The sequence below is a fragment of the Micropterus dolomieu genome, linkage group LG23, assembly GCF_021292245.1.
Source record: "Micropterus dolomieu isolate WLL.071019.BEF.003 ecotype Adirondacks linkage group LG23, ASM2129224v1, whole genome shotgun sequence".
NCBI lineage: Eukaryota > Metazoa > Chordata > Actinopteri > Centrarchiformes > Centrarchidae > Micropterus > Micropterus dolomieu.
In genome coordinates this window covers 30,710,806-30,732,912 of record NC_060172.1, presented here as the reverse complement: position 1 = coordinate 30,732,912, position 22,107 = coordinate 30,710,806, and the positions used below count along the sequence as shown (strand labels likewise).

Below are 22,107 nucleotides of genomic sequence, written 5' to 3'. Positions count from 1 at the left end.
TGTCTCCCTTTGCAGACTAATAGCTTCTCTGCTCCTTTCAGGCAGTAACTTCATCTGATTGTTGATGATGACTAAATCTGGCTGCTGTTTATGGTAAATATAACCATTTTGACAGCTTCATCAATTTATTTTCTTGTAGTTATTTTAATCCCAGCCCTACACTGTCTCTGCACCCTGACAAGATGTGGCAGATGAGGCAAATCTGCCGTGGAGGCTTAAAGGCCAGGTTCTGTCAGGTGGAGGAAGGATTTGTAGCAACACGCTCAGGCAGTTTAGGATTTTGTTGCTCGAGAGATAGCTGACAGAAGCAGCCAGCAGCTGTGGTTTACGGAAGAACACAATCAGCTGTGGTGTAGGGTTTGGAACTGGATCTCATGACTGAGGTAGATGACATACCTGCATGTAGAGGAACTGCTGACCAGTGATAAACATTTAATCAACACAGAGAGATGTTGAGAAGAGATAATCAGAACCTGCAAGCCAAGGTGAAATAGTCATATCACCATCACTTCTCATCTTGCAGCAGTTATGAGGGCCTTTGTGAATTTCTAGCTGTTTGGCGCCCTCTCCTGGTCAAGCTGAACTACCACTTACAGTACTAACAGCACTTAATGTATGCACGTCTGTTGCAGCAGAGGCTTTTACTTGGCAGAAGGGAACACAGGCAACCCACACTTCCTGCCAGTAACGGATCAAGCCAACATTTGACTGATGCATGACCTGGGTGCTTTGGTGCTAAACATCAATCAGAGACGGGGGCATGAATGCTGTGGTTATTTAGAATAATGGGAATGTCAATAACTCTTGCATCCCCTGATGAATACACAAGTACCATGCCATAATTCACCAGTGAAGGCTGCTGATGTTTAACACACTGTTATTGAGCCAAGCGCAAGCCCTCACTTGTCCAAGTAACTAATGTGGTGTGATGCATGATGTTTCCGTGGTTATGAACTGTTACCCAGCAATTTCCAGTCTGCACCTAGTGGTACAGCAGAGATGTGAGAAATGAGAATTTCATGTGGCTCTTAAGACAAATTATTCCATTGATTAGAAGTAAATGTTTGAAGTACACATAACTACACAACCAGGAGCACTTAAAATACTTATGATGCGGGTGATAGTTGTACCCAAGGTAGTTTATCATCCATGAGAGTCTGACGTGGAAAGTCATTAGGTAGGTGTGTAAGCGTAGAGTGTCAAGAAGAAACATAGCCTGTTTACTCCGTGCAGTGCATGTAGGTGGAAGATATATGTAGCCCCACAGACAGGGTTAGTACACATTTTTTAATAACATGGCACAATTTACATAACACAAGTTTAAATGAGGAGCATGCTGAAGATTCAGTCGCTTCATTTTTTTTTCTCATTTTTGTACATGATCTAGAAAGACTTCATTTTTTCCCCTGTACAAGGTAAACAGCAAAAAAAAGTTTGTCATTTAACAATCTTTTTGCAATACGCATCGACTAACCACTATGGCTCCGGTGGACATTTTTATGTTGGATTAAAAAACACTGCACAACATGATATCACAGAGTTTGAAGCGCACAACTAAACCTTCCGTGGACTACTAAAATAGATCTCTGCTCATTAGAAACAAACTGTCCATAGTTTAGACTTTTTTGTCTTTTGATTTTGTAGGTACAACAACTTAGGAAAGCACTTTAATACACAGTTTGACCAACAGAATCTATTTCCAAAACATGTACTTTACACTTCTTCGATAGGGCAAATGTGCTGTCATGGTGTTTAATGTGCTGCATTCTCCCCAGAACCAGACTGGTGGTAACTGAGTGGAGGAAGAATGGAAAAAAAGATTCTTAACATTTGTGCTGCTGGCTTTTTTATACTGATAATCCTTTGAAATGCAATTCTTCCATCAGCTGTTTCTAGGATTGTCACCACAATGTATCATATTTTAGGAAAGTAATTCTCAAATTTTTTTTTTGTTTATTCCAAATTGCTACCAGCAAACCCTGTGTGGAACCGTTAAAGCTTGTGTTTGTTTGTTTGCGTGGACCCAATGTGTGTAAAGTCTGAGTTGTGGAGAGAATACAGCTTTTTGTCCTTTATTGGTACACAGTCAGTTATGGTGAGAAGGCCGTCTTTCAGAAAGGGAGCCCATTTGTTGCATAGTTGAATATGGGGTCTCTGGTACAATGCTAATCAGCTGTGTCAACCAAAAAGCAAAACAAAAAGGAAACTCCAAATAGCACATTCTAAATCACTGCTGTAATACTCCTCTATTTACATGTGTTCAACGTAAAGCTTTCAAAACACCCTTTTGCATATTTGTACCATGATTTTTAGTCGATACAGAGCGAGCACAGTGACTGTACACATTATCTACACACTTTGCTGTCTGTCAGTGCTCAAGTACCTGTACATTCCAAAATTGTTCATTCTTACTCCATGTCACTTCGCTATACAAGGGAAAGAAGGAACACAAAAAACTGGAGCAAACTGGAAAAAGAAATCTTTGAAAAATCTATTTTTTGTTCTGTGATTATTGTCTCTTTGTAGTTTTATACAAAAACAATTCATTTTGTGGGTATGTCTCTGCCCACATAAGTTATTCACAGCTATGTTACAGTCTTGCTTTGCCCAAAGCTAAGTGCTTGGTGTGAGTTCAGTGTTAGTGAGGCACAGTGCAGCCGGGGCACTGAGTCTGCTGAGGCTCAGCTCACCGTGCCTCGATGTCTTTGTGTGCCGGTCTGTCTCTGATATCTGTGGCCAGGGGAGTAGTCCGTCTGGGTGAGCCGGGCCGGGCACCCAGTGTGGGGATAAGTGGGGGCGGGGCACTCAGAGAGGCGGTGGGTGCCGTTTTGTTCAGGATACCGTTCTGATGGGCTGCTGCTGCGGCGGCAGCAGCTGCTGCTGCGGCTGCAGCCGTGGGACTGACCCTGGAGTAGTGCATGCCTTGGAGTCCAGGGGCCATGAGGCCTGGGGGAGGGTGGGGGAGGTGTCCATCAAGGGCTGGATGGTGCATTGCGGGGTGGAGACGTCCATGCTCATAGTCCTCTCTGAGCATGTTGAGACGGTCACGCTCCTCCAGCTGGGCGCGCTCCTGCTCCCTCCTGTGCTCCAGGGCCAGAGGATGGGCATGGTCACGATTAAAGTCATGAGGCTCCCGGTCCCTGTAGGAACGCTCAGCCTCATAGAGGCGAGGTCCTGCCAGCCGGTGCAGAGGGTCATTCCTCAGCAGCAGGTCCCTGGCCAAAGGGTCCCGTCTGTGAATGTCCAGACCCCTGTAGGGATCCCTCATTGGGTCCCAGTGGAAGGCAGGGTAGGGGAACCTATCAGCTCCTGGGATGGGGCTGATACCCATGAAGGGTGCCACCACTCGAGTTCTCTCCAGACTGCTGATGGTGTTGATGGAGTGGACGCCAGCCATGCCCATGGGCATAGGCATTGAGGAAGGAGGGTGAAGGTTTGGTGTGGATGGTGCCTGTGTCGGGAGCTCATTTGCCCTCTCTGTGGCTCCATCCTGTTCCTCCTTACGCTCCTCCTTCACTTTCACCTCACTGTTCTTTTTCTGGTGCTCGTATGGCAGCTCTATCTTCTTCTCCAGGACTTCTCTGCTCAGGCCCCCATTGGGACGTTCGAGACTGGTCTGCCGGATGTAGGGCGATGAGGCCCCCCTGTTGGACACTTTGTCCTCTGACACTCGGCTGTCATGAATGACAGGTGTGTCCTTGTCGCTGTGCTGGTTGTCTTTGAGCTTTAGGTCATCTGTGCCATTGTCCTTCCAGGAGTCCGAGTGCTCCCTCTCCCTGTCTTTGGACTTGTTCTCCTTGTCCCTCTGAGGCTCTCCAGAAGCAGGGGGCTGGTGGTTCCTGTGGTGCTCAGGAGGCCGACTGTGGCCAAGGAGGTTGATGGGGTTGACAGGGACTGGGGACGGATGGCTTGGATGACGTTTTTCTACAGAGTCCCTAGAAGAAAGAAGAAGAAAGTCCCCCATCAGCTTCTATTTATGTTCTTTGAGTGAGGTAACAGGATTCACACCAGAGTAACATTTGGCAATACGCACCTGTCCTTGTCGTCTTTACTGACCAAAGAGTCCCGTTTGTCAGAATCTCGGTCCCTCTCGTGCGAGCTGGCCGAGGTGCTCCTCTCAGAGTCTCCGGGTTTCAGCCAGGGTGGCGGTGTGGGGAAGGAGGGCGGCGTGCGGTGCAGGCGGTTCCACGGCTCCTGGTGGCCGCTGTTACTGCTACTGTTGAAGTGCTGCTGTGCGTTGGGACCATCTTTATGGCCGAACACCGAGTTGGCCGCTGTTAGGGATTCAACACGCGGAAAAACACGGCAGGACGCAAGTTAAATGCGTATCTCGACAACTTGCACTGGTGATATTTATCTGTATTTAAATTCCATTCTGCCGATGTTCTCTGACAGCATCAGCAGTATCAATCATGAGGTTAAGACTCACTTAGTGCTGGATTTCCCAGTCCCCCGAAGGCAGATGAACTGAGAGATCCCAGTCCTCCAAATGATGTAGGCCTACCGAAAGGTTCTGAAGGGAGACACAACATATTATCATGCATATAATCACATCTTAATTTTCAAGATTGAGGTAAACTGAACCGAAGGGTCTTCTCACCTAAGTGGGATGCTGGGGTGAGGAAGTTTCCAGGATGGTGAGGCGGATGACCGAAAGGACCTGCTGATGGGTGTGTGGGACCTAAGGAGGGAGATACAGAAGGCATTGCTGAAACATCCATCAACTGCTGACTGCAATACTATGAAGTGGAAACGTTAAACTGTGATTTAACAAAATAAATCTTTACTCAAGATCCACTTACGAACTTTTTCTAATACTTTCATCTAGAGCCTGACCGACAAATTGTCTAATAAATTAACAAAGATGTGTTTGAGGTAGTTTAGAAACACAACTTTGTCGTTACATCATTTGTCCATTAGAGATCTTATAATAGCTTTTTTTATTTCTGTAAAATGTGCAGCTCAGTACATCTCTTTGGCAAAATTCTTTAAAAAAAAAAAACTAATTTAAGGGATACTTTCAAAAATGATTTTTTTTTTTATTTAAAAAAGGCAATGATGGTTGGGATTGGTCCTTCACTTTGGTCCAGACAAGAATCTCAAAAGCTACTGGATAGATTACCATGCAGTTTGGTACAGGCTGTCATGAACCGTCTTGACTTTGGTGATCATACGACTTTTTATCTGCCATCATGATTCAGTTTGTCACCAAACACATGCAACAAAATAATGCCATTCCCATCAGCAACAGATGTACTTTGTGTTTAGTGATAATTAGCAAATGTTAGCATGCTAAACTTAGTGAACATGGTAAACATAGTATAGCATGTTAGCGTTTAACTAATTCTGCGGCCAAGTGCAGTGTTGCTCGCTTAGTTCTGTAAAACTCGTAAGAGTTGATATTTGCTTCATAAAAATGGATTCGGTTAAGAAAGATAATCAGACTCATCTCATGGAGAGATACGAGAAATGAAACAAAGTCCGTCCTTCTCTGATGAAGACAAGAAGAGGTGGTAACAAGGTCCAGAAAAACGTTGACTTTTTTTGTCCAATTAAGTTTCCATGTCCAATGACTGTTCAGTAAGTGGTTGATTAAAGATAGATTCACACCGATTGTTGTATTTATTTCCATGTTGTGGACAAATTCTGTTGGTTTTTGCTGTCTTGGCTTGTTCACAGCTGAACTCAATAATAATAATATAAGCAGACAACCGTTCACTCTGGACAGCAGGAACTGATGGACTGCTGCTGTATGTCCGAGGGTACTGTTGTTAACCATCAATCAATCTTTCTACCCAGAGATCTGGCACACACTCACCTGCAGCGGAGAAGAGCGTGGCGGGCCGTGCCAAGTCGCTGGGGTGATGGATGGCGCCGAAAAGGCTGGGGCCCGGAGGTCGACTCAGGAACTCAGGCTTGAGGCCAAAGTCTAGCTTGTGAGGGTCGACCTGCATCTGCTGCTAGAAGATGCCAGATTGACAGAGAGAAACACATGTAAAGTCCCATTACACAAGGTATCACTGTGTTTTTAAGTTTTAAGTAAACTACAGTAAGTGGTCGTCTTGCTCAAGGACACCTATTCAGGTCCCTCTGATTACTTTGCGCAGCGTGTAATTCAGTGTAGTCTGGCAGTCTCCTTTTCTTAATAGACCCATCATTATAACCTCAAGAAGTGATTATGATTATGACTGCTGACGCCATTCAATTAAATTACTTGCTACATTTTAATGATTTGAACAGTCTTTTGTAAAGTGACTTGAAGTCAGGGTCAAAATGGTGCAAAGTACAAATGGAGTACAAAGATCAGCTACTGTATTTAAATGATTATTTTGACCAAAGTATTACCATTTAAGAAGGGAAATCCTAGTACTACTTATTCGTTCCAGTAGAGAAACTAAAGCGGTGTCCCAAATCCTTACTACACGCCAAATGTAAGCACATTTTGAGCCTGTAGTGTGTTCACACAGACAAAATGGCAAAACAAAGTTTACTCAAAACAGTATGCATACTATAACATTTCTTGTATACTAACTGCAAAACAGTATACTATGTATATTAGTACACAGTATGGAACTGGGACACAGTTAACTGTACACTGGCTTTGGTACAAAGCAAAAAGAGAGGAGTACTCACCTTTACTTTCTGTTGGTGGTGGTATATCTGCCAGGCGATATGGACATGCATGGCGCACCACTTCCCTGGTTTCTGTACAGGACAAAAACATACACATCACGACTTTATTCTTTAACAAGAACGACAGTAAGGTCATTGCGATCAAATTGCATATTAAAAGGTTAATTGTGTGGTGAAGTGTGTAAAAAAATGTTTTCTTCTGAAAGCCCCGGAACATCTACATTGTGGACATACCAGGACATCGTGATAACTTAATTATGGTACATGTAGCACCAGTGCTTAATTTGCGCCGAAGCTAGCCGGAGCAACTCTCCAGTACCTCTGAGTTTAAGCCTTTTGCGCTCCGGCACCTCTAAAGTGCGCTCCCTTACAGCACTGCCCTTCTACACAAATAAGATTTCATCCAGCCTAAGTCTAATGGATTTCCTTATTTACTATTACATTTAGTAGCTAATAATGGTTTCTGATTGCCCTTTAAAACAATGTGCAGGTACGCCATGCATTTTAAATCATTTATTATTTGATCGTAAATTATTAATTCATTATTTTCTGCGGATGGCACATTTCACAGGCTCTGGCGCCTAATAATTTACAAATTAAGCACTGTGTAGCACCTTATGACAAAATAGTTCAAGGTATGGTTTATGATGGGAACATGGCATGTGATAGAGGTATAGTAATTATAGCAGCTTGAATAGTCTAATGCATGATTATGTTTAGGCAATAGTCCGAAAGTAGCACTTCCACATGCAGAGGCTGCACTGTTCTCCAAATTGAGCTTTGTTGTGGTATAAACTAGTGCACTCTGGCTCCAAGTGTAGCGCTCATTTAATTAAAGACACAATCTTCTCCATTAGCAAAACCCCTTTAAGGCATCATGGCAATAACAGTGTGTGTGTGTGTGTGTGTGTGTGTGTGGTGGGAGAGGTTTGTGAAGGGTGCAGGAGACAGAGACACTGCAGGGAGCGAACACTCACCCTGAGAATGGGCCGAAATGGATCCGTTAGCTACAGGAGGGAAGGAGGAAAAAAGTGGTTAAATTATTTTGCTGTCAATCAAACTGCTTCTCACTTCTAATTAGTCTCTGTGTGTGGCATTCGTTATGAACCAAATTTAAATTTCCATTTAAAATTAAGCACATCTGAAGTAATTAACACATGGGTTTTAAACAGGGTTCCTCCTGTGTCACCCTCTGGATACAAACAGCTACAGACGAAAATGGCAGCTGAAAGGAAGGCAGAAACACACATGCAGACGGACTGTGCTGTCTACAAGCTAACTGCATCTGAATTCTTTACAATGACATAATTTGGCGTTCAAAACCTCCATCTGATGACTACAAGTCTTATGCAACACATACAGAGGGTCTAAAGGTTACCTCAACAATGTGAGTGTTGTTTGTTAGTGTGTGTGCTCTTACCCTGGGGTCCTTCTGTAAGAATGTGTGTGGGACGGCTCCAGGTCTTGTGGACACATCGAGTGGATTAGAGGTCTAGAGAGCACCAGACACAGATCGAAAAACAAGATTCGCTGTAAATACCTCCTATTTTCAGTTTGTCTATCTGTGCGTGTGAGAACGAGGCTGTTCGCTTACCTTGGGCTGAAAAGCGCCCTGGAGTGAGCCGAAGGGCCCGGTCGGGGGGATGACGGGAGGAAGGCCAGACATGGCCGGTGGGTAGGAGTGGAAGAGCTGAGGAAGAAAAGACAAGGTGGTGTGAGGTTAAGGATGGTTCGGTATGCCAGTGCAATGCAGGCCAACAGCTTCATAAGGAAGTGGAGATGACGGATGAACCTCAACATTCAATCTTTTTTTCCACTTTCCAAGACTGCTTAGATGGGGGAGATCACAAACGATTGCCTACATGTTTCACAAACTGCGAGTTTAAAGAAAATATCTTACTGCTCATTCCCCGTGGATTTAAATTGCGGAAAACACTCCTTTGATATGAAAAGAATGTTGTTATACAAGCAAAACACATGTAAACCAAACAAGTGCTCGAGGTTCACACAAAGTTACCCTGTGGAGAAACAGATATGTAATCCACTACTCAGTATAATTGTTCTTGTCAGTCATATTAGCCTTAGTAGAAGCAGAGAATCTTTTCATGCATTCTTGCATTGCTTTAATCATGGATGGTCCAACAGAACCTGGGTGGCCAGTTATAAGTTACTAGAAGCGCATTGCTTGAGGGTATGCTATGAGGTTTTAAATGCAACTTGTTTCCTTGTGCATAATGTTTTAACATGTCAGTATGTTTTATAGAGAGGCACTGGCTTCAGGCGTTTTGCTGCTACCATAATAGCAGCAAGGAAATACTAAGATTCTGCAACATGTATTTGAGCCAGGGTTGTTCTGAATACAAATACATAATTTCTTCCCTGTTCTGGGGGGAGGGGTTAAGAAAAACAACACAGCAAGTGTCTGGGGGCTTCACCAAACATGGTAGGAGTTTGGGATCCAATGTTTCAAAGTCCCCTTTAATCAATCAATCAATCATGAGCAAGCCAGCAGACTATTACAAATGGAGAGTAGTAAGCAAGACAAAGATGTAGTATTCCTCTGGCGAAAACACAGTCTCCTCTGAAATGCAGTTGCTATCTCTTTCTGTATGTATTTATATTCACAACAAGTTCACCGTTACATGCACGCACAATAAATCTTGCGATTTAAGAATCCAGCACGTTAATTAATCACAAGATTTTCTGGGCTGAAGGGTGAAATGGTACAGCTAGGATGCTTACAGTATCCATTAAGAAGCAAATGGGTGATTGCATGGAAACGCACACACACACACACACACACACACACACACACACACACACACACACACACTCACACACACACACACCTCTACACCAACTCGCATCGGCTGGAATGACATAATGGTCAAGCAACAAACTGCTCTGCAGGCAGATAGTACGCAGTAGGAAACTCACGCTGTGTCTGTAGAAGGGGTCAACTTTTGTTGGGTATTTTTCAAACTGTAGGAGAAATGAGACAGGGCTAAGTACAAAGATGTGGAGAAAACATGATAACCTTCACATATATACTGTAACAGGGTTCAGATTGGCCTCTTCCAGGGTCATTTCAGGACAAGAAAATACATCACATACTGAACATGCTTACAGATTGAGATCTAGAATGATTCAAGATCTAGAATGTCAACTGAGATTCAACCCCTTCCCAAACCAGACTGTTTTCATCCTCCCCTTTTTGTGATCATCTGAAGACCTTGTAAACCAGTGTGGGTTCTGTGTCTCATTTGGTCTCCTTTTAGTGGTGCAACGCAGGCTCAGGGCGAACATTTCCCCAGTCAAGACTAAACACTGCAGCCATAAAGAGCCTTTTTATGGCCTCATTAGCTGTCAGAGGCCTCGCCATGCTGCCTTTGAGGTATCATCAGAGCCAAGTGAACCCTCTAAGGGCCAGGCAGTTACAAACGTCTGTGTGTGTGTGTGTGTGTGTGTGCATGCGTTTGTGTGAGTTTTAGGTCCACCCACCCATTGCCTGTGGTCTCCCGCAACAAACAGTGGGGCTCTTAATGCAAGGCATTTGCCAGCAATGAAAACCCCAAACGGGACCAAATGATGTCATTAAATTCAGAATGAATTAAGTGTATTATGTTCTGAAACGCTGGCTCTGAAGTTAACATGCTTTGGGCAAGTTATTGCCAATTTTGAAAATAACGGCGACTCAAGTCTGGAGCCCCGGAGTATGCCAGAGAAAACACTAGAAAGGCTTTCTGGGAGAATAAAGGCATCATTGTGGTGTGGACAGACACACATGGTCATCACTGAAAGGCTGCCACAGAAAGCCACAGGTCCCTACAGCGTGCCTCTCACACACGTTGAGCTGCGTAAAATCTTCACTCACAACCACAAGGTGAAAACACTTTCACTGCCAAGCCCGCCCACTCTTCTACACATGTTAAACTCATTATTTGAAGATGTATAAAAAGGTTTTGAATATGGTGATTTTTCCCCCCATTGGCCTCCTCCACCCCACCACAGTTGCGTTCTACTTATCCTCACATTTCTGGCAGGGGTACGCACCATGGGCGGTGCTGGGGTGGGCATGATGGCGTGGGGGAAGGGCGTGAAGGTGTGCTGGTGGGTGTGCTGGTGGGTGTGTTGGTGCTGATGCTGGTGCTGATGCTGGTGCTGGTGGAACTCAGTGCGCAGATAAGGGGGAGGGCCCAGGGAGGCGCCGCGGTCAGCGCTCTGCGAGGCCAGGAAACGGGTGTTGAGCTCCTGGCGCAGAAGGTCTTGCTCTGGAGAAGAGCAAGAGAGAAGGAAGGTTTAGGACTGGGTTTGTTAATGAGGGGAAGGTGACTGTCAAGAGTTCTCAACCTTGTTTACGCAGCAGATTATGAACACACACATGCAACATCCACAGACCCCATTGTGTAAGGTTTCCTCCCAGGCACCTCCATGTGGTAAGAATTTTGTTGTGGCAGATTTGTTTTTTAATAAAATCTTGTCTAGGCTGTACATGAAAAGTTAAGTTCTGAAAAGAAGTCCTGCTATAAGCCCCTCAAAGATGCCTGGAGGGCCCTGCACTGGAATTTGAGAACAATGCCATCAAATAAGAAGCCATGTCAAAGTTATTAAAAAAATGAAACAACCAGGAAATAGCTGTGATTATCAGCATGTCATTTTAAATTTAAGCGAGGCTCAAGATGATTAGAACTGCCTGACTGCTGGCACTGTCAAATGCAGTGATTTGATACACTACAGCCCCTCTGAGACGACAACATCTGTTGTTCTAATAACCTCTGTGCAGCCTGTGGAGAAAGAATGGATTTCAAGTAATCAGTGCCTTTTCTTCTAAATCCAGCAAAACCTACCTTGAGAGATTACATCTCCTCCAGAGTAACCTTATCCTTCCTATTCCACAGTGACTCACTACAATATTTTCTGCATTCATTTCAAGCTTTATTGGGCTGGGAGAGTGGGTGGAATTTTTTCTCTTCATAAAAATTTCATTAGTATCTTTTGAACAAAATCCAGCTCGCTCCGTTCCGTATTGACCAAATTGATTTCTCGCACATGAACACCATTGCGGGTGAAAATGGAAGTTCTGGAAATGTTGCTAAAGGCGAGCACTCCCTCCTCTTCCCACACCAGCCCTGACATTTAACTCAACAGCACTGCGCGGAAATGTGCACAGGGTCTGTAATCATGTTTGCAATGTGACCTGACTTGCTGGTGGATATTACTGGTGTGTAGAGAGTCGATCAATCAGAGCATGACAGACAGAGTGTGAACTTCAACTGTCCACACAACTATAAACACACAAAACCCCGGGCATGGAGTACATGTGGATAATCTTGGACTCAGTTGCTTGTTTCTTTAAATAATTACCAGGGCAACATTATGTCTGTCCATTTGTCTCCACATCACAAATTCTTTGAAATCAAATACTGCTCTTAAATAATTCCTTGTGTACCGCTCTTATGTCTCGACTGTCCTGGCGACCTGTTGCAACAACTGGCTAAAATAAGAGTCTGCTTTTTGTTTTTTGTCAGCTAAATATGCAATCCTCTACCACGCCACTGGATGGCGATGTGGGGACGTTTGCAAGCAGCATGTGATGTTTACCTGAGTAGGCACTCCCAGCAGCAGGATGTCCGGGTACTGGCAGGGTGCTAGAAGTAAGTGGTGGTGGTGGAGGCAAGGCCGCTGGAGGAGCGAACATATTGGGGTGATGTGGGTGCGGCGAGGACTGCAAGGCAGGGGGGAAGCTGTGGGGGGTGTTGTGGGAGGCGTTCTGGTTAGGCGCCAAGGGCAGGGGAAAGGCGGAGGCTGCTGCGGCCGCCGCAGGAGGTGGCGGGTGGTGGGGGAGGTGCAAGGAGGGAGCAGGGGGCCCGTGGGGCTTGGTTCCTGGGGTGCTGCTCCTGCTGCTGCTGTAAAGAGAGGGAGAGAGAGCGAAAAAAGGAGAGGGATGGAGAAAGGAGCCAGGTTAGGCCAAGCATGATCAGTCAAAATGAACACTTGTTTCTCGACATCCCCTCATCTCCATCTGCTCCGACATTCAATTCCCAGCACAGTGTTTTCACACCTCAACTGTGCTCCATTTACGAACGCTTCCCTGCCTCTCTCTTGTGCTTCACAGAATCCAGGGCAAACGTGATCCGCGAAAACACCACATTCACAACACCCTCGGATGCAAATAAACCACCGCTGGCAAGCATAACAGAGCGAACATCTGTCTTTGAACAGCTTCTGTTAAGGCACTTCCTCCAGAGCCAGGTAGTGAACATGTGCATCGGAAATGGGATGAGAGGGAGAGAGGGTGTGTATGCACGTGTAAGCAAACAGTCTTTTGTAGTGTGTGTGGGTTTTCCCCGGGGGCAGTCACAGAGCCTGCGTCTCCACAGCTCCACGCACTAAGCCTAAAAGCTCATTTGCAGCGCTCGCTCTTCGCTGTGGGCCCCGGCCGTGATTTTTCACAGTGGGTGCCAGGTCCTGTTGGCGCACTGGCAGACTGGCAGGGCTGGCACAGGGAGAGGGAGGCGAAGCCAAATCCTGAGAGCCTGCGAGGCAGAGCTGTTGTTGGGACTGAGTGGGTTCTGAAGGAGCTATCTTGGAGTCTTAAATTAATGGAGAGAGCCTCAAAGGCCTCAGTGCTTTTCAATAGATATGGAACCCAACAGACTATACTCTTCTAGCTCTATTGTTGGGTTTTTTAATAATATGAAAAGTGACGGAAAGAAAGTGGAATTCTGCTAAGGATTCTTTCTAACTATAACTTAAAATTAACAGCCCTTTGAAGTATTCAGTTTTTTCTAGAAAGAATATCACAACTTTGAGACCACTGCCCTCCGTTCTAATGCATAAATAACCATTAAGCAATAAAACAGTATGGTACAGATTCAAGGTTGTACTAAACAATCACACATGCAACCAGTATAACTGATGGGGGCTGAAATCTATACAGAGCCCCTGATGACACTGTGGGTGGCTAATATAGCTAAGGCACTCAGGGCGCAGTGTGGCCCTTTTATTCCGATGTTAATAATCAGTGCTACTGTTTGGCTCGGGGACTTCAAGCTCTCCCTGATAGCAATTTACATACTGATCGGGCATCATGCATACTTTCAGCTCAAGAGATTTTCTAGTTTTTTGAAGTGTGTGTGAATATGAAGTTTTTTTTGTGTGTACTGCACACAATTTTCTGCATCAGAGCGCACGAGATTTTTTTTAATAACAAACTGATCTGTCGATGTGTGAGGTTGTCTGTTATTAGCCTTACCTGTGACCGTTGAGGCTGAGGCCGTTGTAGGCAGAAAGGGGCCGGGTGTGGCAGCGTGATGGGGGCCGGTGTGGCCCTGCCTGACTGGGGTGCTGTTGGTGAGGGTGATGGGTTGGAAGGGCAGGTGATGGCGGGTGTGGGTGAAGGCTGGGCGTCGGCGGAGGCCGGGGGTGGGACTGCAGTTCAGGCTGGTGCTGGGGCCGGGGAGGGGGGGGCGGCGAGGGCTCTTGACCCTGGGCGAGAGGCAGGGCTGCAGGCGTCTGAGGCCTGGTGAGAGCCTCTGAGCGTGGGGGCAGGTGTGTGGAGGCTGGAGCCTGGGTGGGGCCGTTTGTCTGTGTCCGAAGCGGGGACAGAGGCTGGGGGACGGACGGCGGGGGAAGGGGGAGGGCTTGGGGGGGCAGAGGCTGACTGGCGGTGCTGGATGCAGGGGGTTGGGGATCCCTGCAGCTCTCCTGGCTCCTCTCCTGACTGCGCTCTAGGCCTGACACCTTGAGGAGGCCGGGGCCATGAGGCTCCTGGCTGCCATTGGTGGAGAGCACATTGATGCCAAAATCTGGAACTGTGTAAAACAGAAAAGGAAGAACATTGTGAAAAAACTACATCTCTAAGAACAACAAAGCTGGTTGTCCTGCTGAACAAAAAAGGTTAAAAACTGAAAAACAGCAGAAACACGCTGCTATGTCGCTGAATGTGAAGAACATGCAATTTTAATGGATTAGAACCTGCTAACAGGCTTTCAGACATACATACACCAAGCATAGATGCTCGGCTCTTTACTAAGTGTGTAAATGCATTATGACCTCCTTTTCTCAGGTAAATGAACACTGCCGTTGAACACCCCCAGCTCTAACAAAGAGTATGTGTGTGTGAGTTACAGGCCTTTTGTAGAATCTTTCTAACTGCCATCCCCTCTGCCATGCTTGCTGTGTACGCTTTGAGCTGCTCCACAAACTGACAAACTCATTTCCCATTCTTCCTTCTCATGTCGACACGCCCTACCGGGATTTGCAGCTGTGCCAGCACCAATTCTTGAGCCCTTTCATGCAGCCTTTAAGACCCTCCCTGGGGATAAACTACACAGCTGAAATGTGTTTTTCTTCTTAAGGTTAAATCACTTTCTATCGTAAACAAAACAACCTCACCTTAACAGAACTTCCACTTTCAGGACAAATTAAATGTATTCTGAATTGTGCACACGGTACACAGGTTTGCATGTACATTTGCCGATTTGCACTTCACAGGTGTCATTTTGCCTTTCTTCTCTTTCACTTTTCCCAAAGTCACGAAGATACTTTATCCAAATAAAAACGGCACAGTTGTTCTTGAATATATTAATCTTTGGAAACATTGGTGTTTAAAGTGTTATGACATTTTAAAGCGCATATAGCTGGAGAAAAACACTGCACTGATTAATTCACTTTTGCATGTAGCATGAAGGACGGGCGTGCATTTAGCTTGCTATCTGACAAGGTGAGAATTAATTTGATGGACTTTCAGTTTTTGCCAAAAAACAGCAATTACCTGCCATTAGAAGCCTTTAAAAGTGTGAATTAATCCAAAGAATGAATAATAACCGCTGTACAATGTTGAAGCCACACAGACAATAGCTAATAAGCTCTATCTAGGGTATTTCTCTGCAGGGACAGCCTCCTACTGAACAAAGTGCTCAGACATCAGCAGTCAGCTTGGCTGCAACAGAGGCAGAGAGGCTCATGGGGGATGACAATGCATACATAAACTGTAATTAACTCTCCCCGGGCCTCGGGGGGGGGTTAGGGGCATGAGCAAAGGCTCCTCCTCTCCCTTAGGAAAGCCAGCTAAATCCTTTACCTGCCAAAGAGGTGTAGATGGGTCTCAGTTTCCCAGGTCTGAGACAGCAGCCTGCACTGCAGAGCTGCAGCCTGTCACACTGGGCTTCCATCTCCCTGACACACTACTCCCTCCAGACCAACTCCACTGGGAGCAGCCTGAACTAACAGGGCTCTACGAGATACTCCATCCATTAGCAAAATGGTAAGTGAGGTATTAGCAACCCCAGGTGCATGTGATACTGTAGTTAAGGGTCAGGGGAGGTAATTCCTGATGCAAAACCACAATCAATATCTATAATAACAGCTATTGACCCCTGCTCTGTGTGGGAGAGCTCACTGAGACATCTGCCAGCCTGCCAACAGACACAAGGCACACTTTGCCAGGTTGAAGTGTTTTTTGTAATAGTTGCTGCTAGTTGTCTTTGGGCAAGCACAAAGAAGAAAAGTACCCGCATAATGCAGAGATGCATAATGTGTCAGTTTTCAAAGCTAACTAACCCATGAATTGAAAGTCTCTCTCTTCTTTGGCAGTCTGCACACAAAACACATCTCTCTTCTACACTCACGTGCATCAATGAACAAGAAAGCCCAGCAGCCCTTAAATCCATCTCCCTCATTCATGTCAATCTTCTCCACTTCCAAATGCTATTACCGGTCAAGAGAGACTGCTGCTGGCAAACAACATCACCGCAGCAGACGGGGAGTGGAGAAATTCCCAATTCTCAAGTCTCCCCGCTGCACCTCTCAGTCCCTGAGGTCCACGGCTTGTTTTGAGAATGTGCTAACACGCTAAAAAGAAGGTGTCTATTCTGGTCATAATGAAGACTCCAGGGCCAGGCGGAGCGGGGAAGAAGAGAAGAGGAATATACACCAGCTTCCCTCCCGCGAGGGTTCATTTGTCAGTCTTCTTTATCCCTGGAAACAAATAAGCGCAATTCCCGCTTGGGTTACTCACATATGGAGCGCTGCTGTTTCTCAGCGTTTCAGTAGTATTGTGGTTTTTAACTAGTATGTGTTGCTTGGTGGAGCATTAGAGTGGAGAATGAGGCCTGAGGGTGTGAGGGTTAGTCAGTGAGGCAAAAGCTAGAGGTTGGATTTAAGAGGTAAAGGAGGTACAGGAGGGCTTTGTGAGGGTCAGCTGGGTGTGTGCGTACAGGAAAGCCATTCATTAAGGCGGGTTGTCAGGGGACCCAGCGAGGGGCTTAGGGGGATAACTCATTATCCCAGGGTGAGCCATCTCCTACTGTTCACAGTGCATTAGCTGCACACAGCACCACTCCTGATTTGTATCTCCCTGCATGGTTAAATCTGCACTGCAAAACGTAATCATTAGATGGGCTACAACTCTGGTAAAGCTGAACTGACATAATCTTATGTTATAACATGAAAATGTATTACAGTATGAGGAATAGGGATGAAAAACCTCCACCCCTTAAATTTCTTTATTAAAAACTGCCATAAGACATGAGATATATGCAGGCCTCTTTCAGGCTCTCTATTTCATCTCACCTTTGCAGTTAGTGTCCTACAGCGGCCCATAGCTCATTAGTGCCATGCAGCTGCATTCACTGTTAGCATTTTTAATGGGCTGCGTATATAACATTAGGCCTGCAGGGTTAATAGGCCTGTGTATTGGTTGGTTAATGGTCCGTCATCAGCAAGGTATTCGGACTTGTGCAGCCATGTGAGAGACAAATGGCTCAAATCTTTGAACCAATCTTTGCACTGCGCTATGATCCACAGAGGGAGTGACAGGAGCCCTGGCAAAGTGAGATGCAGAACATTAGGAAGCTGAATATGGTGTTAGGTCATTACTGCAGAACATAAGGGGATTCATTTAGCATATTATATTTCAATGTCATCCCTGGATACAGCCTGGCCCATATAAATGATTAATAAACAAGTGCTATCATCTTTTAAAAGCACGGCTGGCAGGTCAACACCTGTCCCTTTGAAAAATACATTAGCACCAAACTCGGGCCAAAACTACTTTGCTAATCTCTCTCTCTTTCTATCATGTGAGTGCGGGTGGATATGACAGCCAACACCCTGGCCTGAAGTCATCCTGACGAATTGATGGCTGTCGAGACCTCTGCGACATCTCAAGCCTCCACCCCTTGCCGTCACCCCATCCGCCTCAAAATAGCGCCTTGGTACATTTTAAACCCTCACACTTATTTATGGGATTTCATCCAGGCAGGGGTCGTATAGCTCCAATCACACAAAACCAACAACCTAACACATAGCAGGAGCCACGAGACTGACAGCTGAGCCATGGCCGCTGTGTGTGTGTGTCAGAGCGGTGCGCTAAGCAGAGACAAAATGCACAGAGGGGTGAGCCTGACGCACTGGGGCCTGTGCTTCAGACGAGGCCGCTGTTTGGCCAGCTCACAATCAAACTACCATCAAAGTCCCATATGCTAAGCAGCAGGATCTGGAAGGATCAGCCTTTTCTCAGTTTTTCAGTTGATGTAGGAACAGTTCAGTGGTGGAAGAAGTTCTCAGATCTTTTACTATAAAAAAAACAAATATCCTTTTACATCCTTGAACCACTCCTGCAATCAAATTATGCACATTGTCTCTTTTTAGTGTTATATATAGTAACATTGTACTTGCTAGTGTAGTGACAAACACACCAAAGATAGTAACAGATAATGCCCAGAACAATAGCCATTTTAATTTGTTGACATCTCTATTCACTATAACTAGACAACCATAAAGAGAAGGTGGGGGTTACTGTACTGAAGGCTGCCAGGCTGTGACAGCTGTGCAACTGTTGAGAGCATCTAGGAAGCAGATGCTTTCAGGGACAGAGGGCAGCCCGCTCTGCATTATGGACTGCGGGGCACCAGGTGATGCAATGACAAGTAAAGTATGGGTGTTGACTTCAGGTTTGTCCTGTACCAGTGTCATGCTGTATCCTCTGGTGGGGAGGGAGACAGCCACATGGCCAACCAAAATGCTCTTGTTGAATTTTCCAGAACTTGGGTTTGTTCGTTTAGCAACAATACTAGAGTCTTCAGCCATGCCAGTAGCTTGTTAGGCTGTTATGCACAGTAGTGCTTTGTTCTAAAATGCTAATGCTAATGTCAGCATAGTAACATGCTGATGTTTACCATGTTCACCATCTTATTTTAGCATGTTCGTATGCTAACATTTATTAATTAGCACTTAACACAAAATACAACTGATGTTGACACTAGATGAAAGGGATCACCAAAATGATTACAATTCATGCTGTGAGGAATATGAAAATATGGCCAAATGTCATGACAGTCCGTCTAATAGTAAGGCAAGACATTTCTCTCAAAACCTGAAATAACAACCTCGTGGTGTTGGTAGAGGAAAAGTAAGGGGATCACCAAATTTATTAGGATACATCATCTAGGAACCATGAATGTCAGTACAAAGTTCCATGGCAACCCATCTTTTAGAATAAATGTTAAGATATTTCACAGGAAAGGTGAAAACTTTGACTTGCTGGTGGCGCTAGATTAAAAGTCAGTTGACTGAGAGAAAAATAAACAACACAGAAATACTCTGTGATAAATACTCTAATGACACAATAATATCTTAAAGTATGGATTGTGGATTTTACTATGATGTAATTTACTATTTTGACTGGCAGCCCAAAAGCTGTACCTTGGCAGCACTGAGCTTGGTGTTAATGGGGATGGGAAAGGTAGCCTTTAGGCACTTAGCACTGTATCTGTGCTGACAACTCCAAAACCCAGAGCTGTCTGTCACAGCTGGCAAAGACCTTCGAAGTTCCACTCATTCGCTGTCACCCATGCAGCTTTTTTTTCTCTATCACTGTCTGCTTTCTCAATGCAGCTCCCTGCTGTGCAGCAGTAACCAGAATCATGCCCGTACCTCTCCCAAGTCACATCGCTCTTCCAGAGGCAACAGCTTTACCAGCCGAGACAATGCATTTGCTGAAAACTGTAACACGATGCCGGAAAATCTTAACAAACAAAAAGAGATTATTTTAAAAACTGCATGTTTTAAACTGGTGAAACTGGTTTTGCAGCAGGTAAACAATGGTGGCGTTGTTGTGGCTACATTTTTCTGCCCTTGACTTTGTCTTCTTTCCTCTGCACACATAATCATCCTGCTTCTCCTCTGAATAAACGGAGGAAGGCCGGCTGTTCGCTCAAGTTGAATCAATTAAAGTGCACACTGTGCCGAACAAGGATTTGTGGCCATCACTGTAAATTCCATCTTGCAATGGTATGTCTCAGTAAACATTAATTACAATCAGGATGTCCCTCTGTGCTGGGCTTTTAGAAACTGGCTAAGTAAAACCTCCTTCAAAAATATTCACAGTCCTCAGTTATGCACAATGTTTCAAAAGACAATTTTGCCTCAGGCCTCAGTCTGGAAACCATTTACTCCCAGAGTAAAGAAAAAAAAAGAAAAACACCACAAATTCGCTCCTCTTCTATCTCCATATTTAGTTTGACAACAAAATTATTGTAGTTGAGCAGCAAGTGTTGACAGTGGTCTAACCTCAGAGTGGTTTAAACAGCATATGTTCCCCAAGGAGCTCATTGGTGAGGTACCAGGCTCTGTTTATTTGTTCTTAATGAAGCCTGCAGTCGCATTAATGGCAAACATCTTTAACAGATCTCCCTCCCACACAGAGGAAGAACAATGAACAGCAGGCTGTTTCTGTCAGAGCTTGCTCTCACCAGTGTCCTCACTTGCTCATAAAAGCCTCAGTCTCAGAGAGCCATCAACACATGACACGCTGTCTTTTCTTTTTCTCTCAATGTGTTTGTGTCTTTACAGACACTTGTCCATTTTTTAGGCACACATTGTAATGCAGTCCAGCACAAAATCTCTTCAATGAATTCTACCTGTGTGAAACAAACAATGTTTGCGCACTCAGGAGAGTCTGTCTTTCTCCGGTGTTTCTCCTCCTTCTCTGGGAGCTCACTGGAATAATCTGGAGTTCCCATTAGTGGATGACATCTGAGCTCAACTCCAACGCCTGTTTGATTGGAAGGTGTTTTGAGATCCCTGATGGTCTAATACCCCTCTCTGGTGCCCCATAAGTCACCAAAGTCTGCATATTAACCAGGGGATTAATTTGTTTATCTGTAGACACCTCGCCCCACAATACACCTTTACAGAGATTTACGTGATGTCAGTTATGAGTTTTGCTGAGCAGGTGGTCAATTCCTGTTTTGACTGCCATGCTAAAAGCTAAAGGCTAACCAAATATTTACAAATGTAATGCTGTTGAGCAGAAGAGCTAAGAATGGCACTTTGGTCCTGTGATAGTTCAAGGAGAAACTGAAACCTTACCTAGGGAAGCTTCTCCCTGATCTCATAGCCAAAGTCTCCAGAGAATCTCCAGTCTATTGGCTCCTTATCCCTCCCTTCTTCAGCTCTGAAGACTTTAACAGCATTAACTGCTCTAAGAGCAGTAACACCACACTTTATGATACCCTCTCGTGTCTCCAGAGTGTCGCAGCACCTCACAGCAATGAGTTCACAGCTCAAAAGCATGCGTGTTGGACATGCCCCAGATGGAAGCTCAGGATGCTGGGGCTCGACAATGATGGACGCTCCCCTGCTGGCCCTCCCAGACTCTCCGTCATGTCAGCAGCTCTCTAAAGCTAGAGCCGAGACGGGTGTTGGGTTACACAGCCTGGACATCCCATCGTGGGGAGGGTCTTGGACTGGAGCTGTTTTATTAGTGCTAGACTCCCAGGCGTAACTGGGGAAGGGGAGCGGGAAGCTAACCAGAAATAAAGGTGGGGTGGGCCAACTATTTTGGCTGCGAGAGCGTGACATGTGTAGTCTTTCAGTGAGAATACTGCAGCATGCTGATCTCCCCTCACAGTAACACAAACCGCTGCTTTAACAAGTGGTGATTGAGCAAAAGGCCAAAAGCAGTCAGAGGCGGGGGAAAGTTGTTAAGCCGCCACTTTTAACATCTATATTTCACGGCTGTCTCATTTGGTTTATGAATTTTGCATTACAAGTAGTGAAGTCAAAGCAAGTGCATATGTAAATATAAACTGACTGTGTATATGCAGTGATGTCATGGTGCACGCCGTGTGCGGTTAACCGAGACATAAACCTCTGACTCCTCTTCTAAGATAGACTGTGACTGTGATCCTCTGTGAAATGGTAGCAATCTGGGATAATTGGGCTAAGTAAGCCACTGAATGTTCTGAGCTCTTCTGACAGATGCAAGGCCATAGAAGAGTGGCTGCCAGACCAACAAGCACTTACACATGTTTACAGTATGACAGAGTGCAAGAGAGTAACGGAGGAGGAGGAGGAGGGAAGTACAAGAGTGACATAAAAGAGCAGAAAGGGTAAGAAACTCACTCCGCCCTGTCTCCTACCTTCGCTAGTATCCATCCATGCTGCATTCAGACTCTGTCTGGTAGG

At 45.3% G+C, this 22,107-nt stretch overlaps 1 protein-coding gene across 2 annotated transcripts; it reads right to left on the bottom strand.

The window, feature by feature from the left end:
• Positions 1 to 1,273: 1,273 nt before the first annotated feature.
• On the bottom strand, positions 1,274 to 14,443 carry auts2a (activator of transcription and developmental regulator AUTS2 a). Of its 2 annotated transcripts, none has more exons than XM_046039119.1 (13): positions 13,889 to 14,443; positions 12,235 to 12,539; positions 10,666 to 10,904; positions 9,571 to 9,615; positions 8,228 to 8,323; positions 8,054 to 8,125; positions 7,611 to 7,640; positions 6,634 to 6,705; positions 5,819 to 5,957; positions 4,601 to 4,681; positions 4,430 to 4,513; positions 4,034 to 4,286; positions 1,274 to 3,935 (listed from the first exon to the last, which is right to left on the bottom strand). In XM_046039119.1, the coding sequence occupies exons 2-13, from the start codon at positions 12,329 to 12,331 to the stop codon at positions 2,687 to 2,689; spliced, it is 2,457 nt and encodes an 818-aa protein (XP_045895075.1). In that variant the 5' UTR covers positions 12,332 to 12,539; positions 13,889 to 14,443; the 3' UTR covers positions 1,274 to 2,686. The 2 variants fall into 2 exon arrangements, with proteins under 2 accessions (XP_045895075.1, XP_045895076.1); XM_046039120.1 differs by having other exon boundaries at positions 5,819 to 5,960; positions 12,235 to 12,536.
• Positions 14,444 to 22,107: the final 7,664 nt, after the last annotated feature.